This window comes from Vulpes lagopus, chromosome 1 (assembly GCF_018345385.1).
Source record: "Vulpes lagopus strain Blue_001 chromosome 1, ASM1834538v1, whole genome shotgun sequence".
Classification (NCBI taxonomy): domain Eukaryota; kingdom Metazoa; phylum Chordata; class Mammalia; order Carnivora; family Canidae; genus Vulpes; species Vulpes lagopus.
The window spans coordinates 156,963,580-156,976,592 of record NC_054824.1 but is presented as its reverse complement, the minus strand read 5'-3'; the positions used below and the strand labels follow the sequence as shown (position 1 = coordinate 156,976,592).

The 13,013-nt window shown below is 36.0% G+C and overlaps 1 protein-coding gene across 4 annotated transcripts in view; it reads left to right on the top strand.

Moving 5' to 3' along the window:
• NME7 (NME/NM23 family member 7) overlaps positions 1–13,013 on the top strand; it is a 259,381-nt gene that overhangs the window by 44,312 nt on the left and 202,056 nt on the right. For all 4 annotated transcript variants that reach the window (XM_041752560.1, XM_041752542.1, XM_041752568.1 and 1 more), the window contains exons 2-3: positions 6,215–6,322; positions 7,069–7,235. In XM_041752560.1, coding sequence (XP_041608494.1) covers positions 6,215–6,322; positions 7,069–7,235 — 275 coding nt within the window. The remainder of the gene's footprint in view (positions 1–6,214; positions 6,323–7,068; positions 7,236–13,013) is intronic.

The following is a 13,013-nucleotide window of genomic DNA, read 5'->3' as shown; positions in this document are numbered from 1 at the left end:
GTCGGGCTTTCTGCATGGAGCCTGCTTCTCCCTCTGCCTGTGTCTCTGCCTCTTTCTTGCTGTATCTCTCATGAATAAATAAATAAAATCTTAAAAAAAAAAAAAAGAAAAAAGTAGCCTTTCCAGCTCCTCCCAACTCCAACATACCGCGTACTCCTCAGCAGCAGCTACTTCTGACATATTCTTGAGTGTCCTGGAAAATTATTCCTTACCTATAATAGGATTTTAAATTGAATATTAAAGATTTGGGTCATCATCACTCAAGTTCCTTAGCAACGAACATGCTCATTAAGTTGTTTAGCACTGATCTTTTGCAGTAGGAACAGAACCACTTTTTATTTGGGTTTATTTAAATTTTATGTGACATGGGAGCCTTAGGAAAGAAATACCAACCTTAAGAAACAGACCTGAGTATTTTTAGCTAGGCTTAACGAAGAGTGGACAGTCAGGGAGGAATGGGACAGCCTGACAAGTACGAGTCAAATGTGGTGAACTGGAGGACACTTAGCAAGACCTGGTTGTTGGGATTCCCCTCCTCCCCCTTCCTATGTCCTAAGAGGTAAGGATGCTTCATTCTTCTGGGAAGGTACCTCCCACATGAGGGTTTTATAACCTGTTTCAGAGAAGAGGCTTGGGAGAAGGTCAAAGTGACCTTGCTGCTTCTGCTGTTTTCTCAAACTCCTTCAGCTTAAAATATTCAGTATACAAAGGTGCCAGATTTTAAGGGTAGTGTGCCCTGAACCTCCTCATGTAGATATTTGCTTGCAATATTAAAAAAAGTACATGGCAAAAAAAAAAAAAAAGAAGTAGATGGTGCATTAGTGATTAGTTAAAAAAATTGAACAACATATGCTTGAATGTGAGGGATCCTTTTATTATGTATAAATTATATTTAAAATGTTCAGAAGGAAAATGATTTGGCTACTTTAAGAAAGTCTCTTTGTGTGATTTTTTTTTTAAGATTTTATTTTTTCATGAGAGACACAGAGAGAGAGGCAGAGACAAAGACAGAAGGAAAAGCAGGCTCCCTGCAGGACTCGATCCCAGGACCCAGGGATCACAACCTGAGCCAAAGGCAGACACTCAACCATTGAGCCACCCAGGTGCCCCTCTTTATGTGATCTTTGAATACTGTACATAAGCCTGTGTCTGAATGGAAGCTAAGACCTTCACTGTCCCTGTGACCATGTCAGTGACATTCTCGTCAGATCTGTGGCCAGAAAATGGAGATGTCGTTTTGTGCTGCTTCAGAGTTAGCTTCCTCCTCTTGGATTGGCCCTAGAAGTATGGTATTGTGGAGATAGCTGGGTCACAGCAAGTGTAGCTTCCTCACTTTATGGAAATCATATATATTCACCAGGCCTCAGTTTTTCCATCCATAAAATGAAGGGTTCAAACAAAATGGTTTTGTTTTGACAGTATTTTAATGAATCACATTAATTTAATGAACCATATTCTTTGCTAGACTTTGCTCAATTTAGCTGAAAAGTAAATTTTTTTTTTGCAATTTCAATGATGATTTTGTTTTAGGAGGTGTATGGATGTGGGTGTGTATATATATATATCTGGCGGTGAGGTGGAAGGCTACCCTGAATGGGACATTTTAAGCACCACTCTTGATGTCAAGACCAGAAGTACCACCACTATATCTCTGGACATCTTTGACTCTAGGAAGTGACCAAAAGTTTCTACTGCAAAGATGAATCAGAAAGTTAAATTTAAATCACATTTGAATACAATTTGTACTTGGTATAGTTGGCCTTTTCTCATAGAAGAAACAGTACTTGTTTTAGAGTTAGTTTCCTCATCATAAATAGAAATTCTGTTATTATTTTTATATAGTTTTAAACAGTCTTGTTGAGGTAAATCCGTTATAAATGAAGGAATGGGTTAATTTTTCAAGAGAATATGAAGGATTTTTCTTCTTTATATGTAGATGCTGTTGTTAAACTCTAGGTTAGAATCTAAGAGGTCTGATTGAAGAGAGCTTAGGCATTTTGAAATCTTGTCATAGTTTCTCTTTTTGTGTGTGATGCCTATTTGTCAGAGATTTATTTGAGTGCCATGTAGTGTTATAAACTCTCCCTTCAATATCTCATTAGGTGATTGTTCTGAGGGAATTTTTAAAGATAGCACAACTCTTATTTCTTTCCCAATAAAATGTAACCTTTGGTATCTGTTGACTCCCCCCCCTCTTTATCATAAAAAAGGAATTGCTTTTATTACTTTTCTTTAGAGCTCATGAGTGCATTAGAATAACTAGTGCTCACAGTGAAAAATGATTTTAAAGCAACAATTTATGGGCAACACAATATAATTTCTGTATTTTCCTAGATAACATCTGCTTTGTTTTGGTATTTCACACACTGATGGTATCTTAGAAGAATACACCTCATTGACTCGATTTTTTTTTTTTTTTTTTTTTTTTAGGATTGTGGAATTGGGATGTAAATTGAAAAGCAATATTTGTTAAATGTATTTGATGTCACAGGGAGTGAGAGATTCTCTTATTGCATTTTTGTAAGAATCCATTTCCCTTTTCCTAGTTGATTGTTAAAGGCCACAAACCTCTAGAATTATTTAGTTTTACATGGAGAAGTAGTTAAATGACTCCATTCATCATTGGATTAGACCCATTGAACAGATACTTTTATAGATACTTTTATCTTTAATAGTGACTTTTGTGTCATTTTTCTATAGGCAGTGCTATTTAATGGGACAAAGCATGTACCTCAGAGTCTGAAGGACTGAGGTTGCAGTTCTGATTTATTTCTTTGCTCTGTAGCCTTGGACGTGTTCAAATTTTCCAAATTTTATTATCCTTGTCCATGAAATAGGGACACTACCTACACTGTCTGTTGTGAGAATGAAATGAGATCATGTCAAGAGCTTGCTACTTAGTCGGTATTCTAAAAATTATTGTTGTTATTGTCATGATTAATGGTTGTCATTCATTTCTTAAAGTTTGAATGTTACTGATTTATTAAACATCCTGAGAAATGTTTTCCCATTGCGGAGTAGGAGAGGGAGAAGATTCGTTCTAACAGAATAGAGGGTGAAAAGCTGAACAGAACATCCTTGGTTTGTTTATCTACTATTTTAAGAGAGATTCTTGTTCACTAATATTCATTGGAATTTGAGAACAGGTTGAGCAACTGATGTAGGAGATATTTTCTTTGCTTCACATAATTTGAAGAACACGGTCAAACTTTTGTACCCTTTATATATTTTTGACATGCATCCAAATTCTATGTATTTTATATCCCACAAGACATTATTATTTTGCATGCATATTATTTGTTTAGATTTAACCCATATATCCACTGTTTTTCAGCCCTTCCTTTAACTCCTTGAACTATATGTTGTCATTTTCCTTTTTTCTTTGGAACTGCCTTTAGCATTTCTTTTAATGCAGGTACCCTGGTAATAAATTTGCTCTTTTTTTGCTTATCTGGAAATGTCTTTATTTCACCTTTACCTTTTGGAGGTTTTTTTTTTTGTTTTTTTTTGTTTTTTTGTTTTTTTTTTTTTTTGCTAGAGGATGCTATGTTACAGTTAATTTTAGTTCTTGAATTTACACTTCACTTAAAAAAATAGAACTGGCTCTCTGGTGAAATTCCTCACCTTGATATATTTTTTATGCCTTTGTTATTTTCAGGCCTTTTTCAAATAATAAGTAGGCTATTCACAAATCTCTTTCTATTGTCTTTTTTTTCTCTTGGTTGTCTTTCTTGGTTTATTGGGTAGTCTATTACTGACGTTGAGTTTTTGGAGATGCTGGGAGCTGGAATGGGAAAAAGCACCTCAGTATGGTCAAAGACTGTGTTGAGTGAACACAAAACTTGTAAACTTTATAAGGGTCAGCTTACCCTTTTGTGTATCCATGCTTCTAGAGTGTAATGCTCCAGGAATCACAACAAAAAGGTTAGAGCATGTATCAGAGATCTCCTCTTTACTGGGTTTGGATGCTCATTTTTCTCTCCCCATGCTGTGAGGCTCCACAGAACAAGCACAGGTTTGAGCTCACTTCTCTATAAGGTCCTTCTCTCCAGGATCTTTATCTCACAAACCTTGGCTGCTTTGGCAGCCGCTTGGTCCAGTTTTTGTCTCCATATCCTTGTGACATTGTCACAAGCTCTACTAGCTTCTCTGCCTCTTGGCAGTTTTTCTCTGCCAGCTTCTTAAGCTCTTCAGTCTCTTGTCCAGTTTGACTTAAGACTCAACACGTGTACTCAGCTAAAGGCAGCACAAAGAATGTTGGGCTACCTTAGGAAGCTTCCTACCTTTCTAGACCTGGGATCATCAAACCCTGGCTACTATCTTAGAGGCTCTCCAGTGTCTCAGACAGACTGTTTTTTTCATATCCCAATTTTCTAATTATTCTTGCCTTAGTTTGCTCTAAGCTACTTGGTCAATCAGAAACTGTGGTTCCTCCATTTATTTTCTTTTCTGGGTTGTGTATTGTGTGAATTCTACTACCTGACTCAGAGTTAAGGAGCATGATTAGTTAGTCTCATGGTTAGGTTACCTGGATAAATGGAAGTGCCAAATTTCATTGGTTTTTCATTTACTTCACTATCAAACTCTTTTACCTTCAATTAGATGTATCAACCTTTCCTCCATTTTATACTTTTATTTATTTATTTAGTGAAGGAAATATTTCAATGCTGTCTTTGAATGAATATTTTAATATAGATAGCAAAAAATTTGATAAGCTACTAATATTTCAATTTTCTATTAAAAACAGGCTATAATACTAAAATGCATGGTGAAGCCTAAACCTTAAAAAGCTGTATTTGTAAGAATGTGAAAAAAAATGTGTGAAGAAAAGCCTTCACAAATGTCATAGTATGTCTCTTATTTCACCTTAATTTTCTCTTGACTAATAAGCATTATTTAAATGTGTCCTTTTGGATGACTGTGAGAAAAATAAAATAGTATGTTGAAACTATCCACAGTACAGTTTATGAGTATAATAATAAACATAACTAGGCATACAAATCCTACCATTAGAATTTATAAGTGAATTATTGACATAAAAGGAACCTATCCATATACTCTAACTAGAGAATCAGGTGCTAAATTCAGAATTAGCAACAAAATTCCTAAATTCCTTTCTTACTTATATGCTTGTTCTATATGTCATTTGCTCATTGTAATGAAGGACCTTAGGGGCTAAGATATTTTTAACAACATATATGATTAGAAGTCCTGCTGAATAATCAAGGAAAGATGGCCATTCTGACTTATTTTTTTCATTTTATCCTGGGTGATAGGCATAAGGAATGTACCTCACAGACCTCCAGGTAGAGGGAGCTTCAATAACCAAGGGCTCCAGCTATTGTGTTCTGAAATCCTCTGCTGCTTTTGCACTTAAGGCAAGCTTCCCAATGACTGCTCCTGGCCAGTGCGTGAAAGGAGCAGGGGGAGGCTAAAGCAGTCTGGTTCCTGGAAGTCAAGAAACTATTGAGGGCTCGCTGGCTCTAGAGCTGCCTGCTGGTCTTGCTGAACCTTCCTTAGATTGTGCAGCAATCCAGGATGAAGGCTCCCTTCTCTCCTTCCTTCGGGTCAGATTTGTCTTACTGTTTGGATCCCTCCCCATTTTCTTTTATAGGAATAGAATTCTTGCAAGTTTAATCCTGTCATGGTGTCTGCTTCTCGGAGGACTTAGACTAACATTCTCCTACAATTTCTATAAAAAGATACTATCATGTGAAATTACTAAGGAGAGAAAGGATGTTTACTATAATATTTATATCAACTTTAATGATGACAGTATTCTAATACTGCTGGATTCTTAAATTTAGGAAAGTTAAAACTTCATAGAATTGAGGACTAGCTTTTCAGAATTCTTTTCTCATACAGTTTATTGTCTGTATGTATGTAAATTTGCTTTCAGAAGGCTGAATTATTGTGGTAGACAAATCAGGCAGCCATGTTCTAAAAACTGTTAATTTACTCCGGGTGATTGGATGTTGTGAAGTATTAAGCAGTTCATAAGTCATCTCTGAGATATCTAAGGATATTTAATGAGAAATGAGAAGGAAATATTTCTGAGGGTATGTTGATAAGTAATGTATTGTTGAAAGAATAATAAGTAGCAACAGATTTATTTGTTAGAAATATTTGGTTAGGTCTTGCTTTCAACTTATATGATTTATACTAGAGTGCTTATATTTTATATGTTAATGTTAAAATTCTTCTTTCTTTGCAGAATCATGGTGAAAGGTTCGTTTTCATTGCAGAGTGGTATGATCCAAATGCTTCACTTTTTCGACGTTACGAGCTTTTATTTTACCCAGGGGATGGATCTGTTGAAATGGTAAATAAGCCTTTTTTCCTTAAAAGTTAGCAAAGGGAGTAAAGGTATAGGGAGAGGAATAGGATTGCCTTCTATATAGCTGCTTTTGAAAAAAAAATGTATTTTTTATTTTTTTTAATAGGAATTCTTTTTTTGGTATTATAATTACAATACAGGAAGATAACGTTGTACCTTTGTTTTTCATGTCAAATAGTAATTAATATTTCTGGATTGAAAAACTGAAGTGAGATTATTCATGTTTAGATTAAGCAATAGTCGATAACTGGTTATAGATAAAGATGATCATGGTCCTAAATATGTCACCATTATTGAAAGCTGTTATCTCTACAAGTCTAATTGAAGAAGATCAGGTTAAGAGAGTCCCACTTATTTCTTTGTGTCTCTTTATTAGCAAACGCTTTACAGGTAGCTCTCTTTGGTATTGGGATTTTGTGTAAGCAAGAAAGCAGAAATTTGGAATTTTTCTGGGATTTCACAAGCACTAATTTGCTGAAATAATTTAGCAATAAACAGATTTTCTATTCATTTTTAAAGTATTAAATTTGTAATAAGTTTTTATGTTATTACTGGATTCAACTAGGAAATACGGAGGTTATAAAAGAAATTATGATTTGTATTTGTAGCAAAAACAAAACAATGTAAGCTATGTTTAATAAAGCAAAATTAAGAATCATTTCTAATTTATACTGATTAACATTCTCTATTGACAATTATTTGTCTTATTGTGCTATTGTTTTTGGTTCTAGCATGATGTAAAGAATCATCGCACCTTTTTAAAGCGAACTAAATATGATGATCTTCACTTGGAAGATTTATTTATAGGCAACAAAGTGAATGTCTTTTCTCGACAACTGGTGCTAATTGATTATGGGGATCAATATACCGCTCGCCAACTGGGCAGTAGGAAAGAAAAGTAAGAAAATCTTTTCTTCATTCTTAAAGCGTTATATATATCTAGGTACAAAATTCTAATTTCTTGTTTCTATCTTGTGTTTTTACAGCATAGATACTTTTCTAAGTCAGTGACCCAGTTCGGTGTTATAACATTTTTAGGATTTTGAAGAGTAGATTCAGTAGTTGCTCTTCACTCAGATAACAAAGTGATGCCATAGTCTTCAGCAATGATTATTTTTCTGAAGGAAAAAAAATTATATACCCACATCTTTTTTTTTTTTAAGATTTTACTTATTTATCTCTTAGAAACACACAGATAAAGGCAGAGACACAGGCAGAGGGAGAAGTAGGATCCCCACAGGGAGCCTGATGCAAGACTTGATCCCAGGACTTTGGGATCACAACCTGAGCCAAAGGCAGATACTCAACCACTGAGCCACCCAGGTGCCCAAATGCCTGCATCTTTCTTCATACGTGCATTTAACTGGGAACTGAGAATGTTTGAATATAAGAAGTATTGGTGTATAGGATAAACCTGGCTTATGGGGGGAAAATAGTCCATAATCTCAGTGGAAACAGAAAAAAAGTAATTTCTTGTGGAAGAGCAAGGAAGGCTCTGAAAGTATTAGAGCTGATCCTGAAAGATGAATTGGATTTTGCCCACTTAGATCAAGAGTAGGAAATGCTGGTCAGAGGGATAAGTGTAAGCAGAGGTTAAAAGGCAGAAAGTTGTATGTCATGTTGTGGGAAGAGCCCATTGTTCTGCATGACTGGTTTGGTGGTTAAAATTTTTTTTTTAACTTTGATTTAGTAAAATAGCCTGAATTAGGATGGTAACAGTAAGTATGAAGAGGAAGAAATATGCGAGATAAATAGAAGTAGAGTAATAGTAAAAATGGTAAGCACTCAGTGATGGCTAGCTATCATTCTATCAAGCATAATGTTAAAATTATCTGTATGGGTTATTTGAGTCCTGTGACAACCTAATAAAAAAGGAGCTATTATGATTAGCTCCACTTTGTAGGTGGGAGGATTGAGGGTTGGAGGAGATGTTAAGTAGTTTGCTGATGGGCAAGAGGAAAGGCAGGATGAAGCCCACAGTTCAGTGTGAATTAAGAATGGGAAGATTTAATCATAGGAGAATGAGAGGACCTGGAAAATGCTTGCATTCTTTTGGCTTCAGTTCGTTAGCATGTCTTCTGGCACCTGGCACATCTCCTTACACGTTACAAGGACCTTACCTGTGTTACCTGAGTGAATCGATGAGTAACAATTTAAAACTTAATATCTAGTCTTGCCTTTTAAAAACCTTTCCTCCCTGTTTACAAATGATGACCTTTGATCTAGTTGACAAAGATATTTTTGTATAAAAAATATTTTTGTATAGATTGTAATGAATGTTGTCTATTCTTGAGCTTTATACACAGATGTAATATATATCTGATAAATAGTGACTGATCAAGTGAAGAGTGTTACAAAAACAACAAAAAAGTAACATAATTGTGAGACATAGAAACTTGTCTGTCTTGTTCACAACTGTATCTCTAAAGACCATCATTGTGATGCCCCAAACAGTAAATTATTCACAAAGAATGCCTCACAAAGACTTGTTGAATGAATGAATGAGTTTACTTCATTGAAAATAGTCTGGAGGAGGAGCTTTGGCTGGCTGGCCTCCCCAGCTCCTCTCTTCCCTTCTGCTGCATGTGCATGTGGACTCCCCTATGATGCAGAGATACTGCAGGTTGGTGCCTTTCAGAGTATCTCTTTAGTCTTCTCTCTATATTGTTTGTCAGAGCTGCATTTGTCATCCTGACTTTTCCTCAGTTCTGATTTAGAAGAGAGACCAAAAATGTTGGAGATGCTGCTGAAAATCAGGCTATACTGAAAACAATTGCTTTTTACTAATGTTTTTCTTCTGAATGTCAATTTTCAGTATTACTAAGGTGGCTTTTTAATTTTCAATCTCTACATTTATGAGTTTGCAACCTTTTGAGGCTAGAATGACTGCATTTAAATAGAAATTTCAGTTCTTTTGTCATCTTTGTTGGCTTCAGTTTCTTTGCCATACATATTGTATTGTTTTAGGAGATTCTTTGCATTGTGGAGTAATTATTGTAAAATTAAAAGTAGGGAACACAGTGGAAGGTAAGCCTATCTATATAAAAAGCTCCATATACCATTTAATTTGATAGGAAAAAAAAAATCTGTTTAACTATCTTTTGAGATCTACCACCAGAATAACTAGCTGATTATATAACATTTGTGTAACTCCAATAAGTAATATTTTTTCTGTGACTTCTTTCAAGCCCCTTGTGGCCCTTTCACAAGCCCTTTAGAATTCTCAAGGTGGTTTGGTGCTCATTGTGGATATTAGTACACCTCTCTGATGGATCAGAGGGGTGGTGAATGCCTCATTAAATTAAAAAAAAAGGCCAGGGCAGCCCCAGTGGCCCAGTGTTTAGTGCCGCCTTCAGCCCGGAGTGTGATCCTGGAGACCCTGGATTGAGTCCCATGTTGGGCTCCCTGCATGGAGCCTGCTTCTCCCTCTGCCTGTGTCTCTGCTCTTTCTCTCTCTGTGCCTCTCATGAATAAATAAAATAAAATCTTAAAAAAAAAAAAGGCCATTCCTAGAATAACTCTGAAATGGGAAAAACAAATTTGAATGTTAGATAAATAGAAGTCTCTCATTGTTATGAGAGCTGGTGAAAGTTTATAGGATTAAGGAAACATCTAATTCCTTTACTTGCAAGTAATCAATCTTTATAGCTTTGATTTTTTTGAGCTCATGCTGTATGCCAAGCGTGTGATAGGCACTTTTCATATGAGCCTCAGTTCAAGACTACTTTAAGTTTTCATTTAAACTAGAAAAAGTAAATGAATTAGGGAGACAAAGTTGATAGTATGACCCAATCAAAATAAGACAATAATGCCTGTAGCAATTATAATTTGTATGTATATTAATTCTATTTATTTATTTATTTTGAGAGAGAGAGTGTGTGTGAATAAGCAAGCAGTGAGGAGGGAGGGGGAGATGAGTTGAAGCAGAGGCAGAGAGACTCTCAAGCAGACTCCTTGCTGAATGTGGAGCCCAACCTCATGACCCTGAGATCACAATCTAAGCCGACTCTAAGGAGTCGAATGCTTAACCAACTGATTCATCCAGGCACCCAATATATTAATTTTATTTGTCTAAAGTGAATGTCATTATTCTATGTTATAGAACAGTTAAGTAACTTGGCCACAGTCACAGAGCTAGAAAGTCAAGGGAACCAGTAAACCTTGTTTCATTTGACTCAAAGTCATTCTCTTTCTATTAAGCTTCTAATTAATATGTTGGTAAATACTGTTGAATGGGACTGATTTCAAAAGAGGAGGAACTGAAGGATGTGAAGACAGATTTTAAATATTTGAATTTTATAAGTATAATTAATGAAAACATATGCAGTGTTATATTTTTATTGACTTAAACTGTTCCACCATTTTCTCTTGTTTGTTTTTTCACCATTTTCTCTTGTGAGTCTTCCTTAACTGCATGTGGGCTAGTAAATCCAGCAAACATTTGGCTGATTTAAATAAACTTCTTCAGAATTCAAGAGTTTAAAAAAATGTACTGTTTCATTTAAATGACCAAAAAAGTAAGCAAGCCTATGAGGAAATACATGTATGTCTATCATGATCCTGTAGAAATAACCTTTATGTAATAATTATAACTCATCTTCCTTCTCAGTGTGTATGGTATCAAGGATAATTTATGTGCTCATTATATCCCTGTTATATTCCTCATACTCAACTCCTTTCTTTACACCAAAAAGAAATAGTAGGAGGGAAATGTAAAATTGATCTCTTTCATGCCCATCAGCTAATTTTGAGGCAGCTATGCAGATAATTCAGTATAATTCAATTCAGCTCTCAAACCAGCCTCGGCAGGCTGGCTGGCTAGCTGGCTTGTTTGCTTGCTTGCTTTTTAAAAGAAGATTTTATTTATTTATTCATGAGAAACACAGAAAGAGTCAGAGACATAGACAGAGGGAGAAGCAGACTCCCTGCAGGGAACCTGATGCAGGACTCGATCTCAGGACCCTGGGATCATGACCTGAGCCAAAGGCCGATGCTCAACCACTGAGCCACCCAGGGGCTCCAGCCTTGGCTTTCCAGTTCCCTTAGACTATAGACATATGACATTTGATTCACATTTCTACCTGCTTCTTTCTTTAAATCTTTTTTGAGATATAATTGACATTAAAAAGCTGTAGCTATTTAATGCATACAACCTAATGACTTTGGAGATAGATATATACCCACCAAGCCATTATCACAATGAAGGAATATAGGTCTGTCTATCACCTCCAAAAGTTTTCTCCTGCTCCCTTTATTATCTTCTAATTTGACTTTTTTTGTGGTAAGAGCATTTAACATACAATTTACTCTTAGCTAATTTAAAATCATTCTCTTTTTAAAGTTCCTTCCATCAAATAAAGGTTTTTAGTTGTCAGTGTATCAGCGTAATTGATTTTAATTTAATTAATTTTAATTGAAGTATAGTTGATACGATTTTAATTTTAGGTAGCAATGAATTGTTACTTTATGGTTCTTTTGTTTAAATGTGAATACACATAGTACAAATTTCTTGTGATCTCTTGAGATCGATTAGTCTCCAGAGCATTAACAGATGGAGCCCTGACATTGGAGCCAGATGAAGATCAAAATAAAGTATAGGTTTTATCTAGGCTGTCCATGATGACCGACATCTGAAAGTAGTTGAGGTTTTCTTCATCTTCCTACTTCTCCCATCCATCCCTGATCTTACTCCTTCTCCAGTCCTGACCAAGGGGCCTGGCTGAGGGAGAGATGGGTCTGCAGAGCAAACCTTCAGAGATGCCCAGGGTCTGTGCCTGCCTCACAGCCCACGGAGCATCAGAGACAAAGCGCCAGAGAGAAGCTTCTCTATAGGTGATTGTGCTAACCATGTGGAAGCTGGAAGACAACTGTAGTTTATGTCCTGCCTGAGGGCCTGCAGGTCTGAGAGAAAAGGGGGCAGGGCCACATATGATCAGAAACCCTTAAATGTAGCCTACATCATGGAGATGAAGATAGGGTAGAGCAACTGAAGAGAGTGGAGAGAGGGAGCATCTCTTGGGAATGGAGTAGAAGTCACTTATTACTTATGAGGAGCAAGGATACACACACATATTCCCCTTCATGGAGTTTTACTTCTTAAAGCCAGTTGGCCTAACAGTTTTGAGCAGACCAAGGCTACTTCTCAGAGGAGAGGACCAGCAGAATATCAATTCAAGTCTGCTCTCACCTTGGAAAACTACTCCCTTGGTACAAATTCCCATTATTTTACACATCATTCTAGTGAACAGCTGAGTTTTGACTCCTAAAAGGCACTGAATTGCATTAAATAATGTAGTTCAATTACCAAGGCCTTGCTAAAAATTCACCCTCTAATCTTCTGCTCATCTTCACATAACTATGGTCTCATTGGTTAAGATGACTTACTACTTACTATTGATTATATGATAGCCGCAACAACAGCATAACTGTACCCCAAATAATGCCATGAAAATTGCCTTCTCATTATTAAATTCCCAGGGGGAAGTTAAGATTTCTTTTTCTGTTAAAATGAAGTCAAATTCTGCCTTCTTATTTATAATTCTCAGTCAGAGGGCTCTTAGTTAATAGATTAGAGTTGAATTTTCTTTTCAGCCCCAGCCTTGGCTATCTTTCCAAGGCTTCCTCCAGCCTTGGGTATCTTGGAATAGTTGATAAATTGTTGGGTTAATTAATGTCT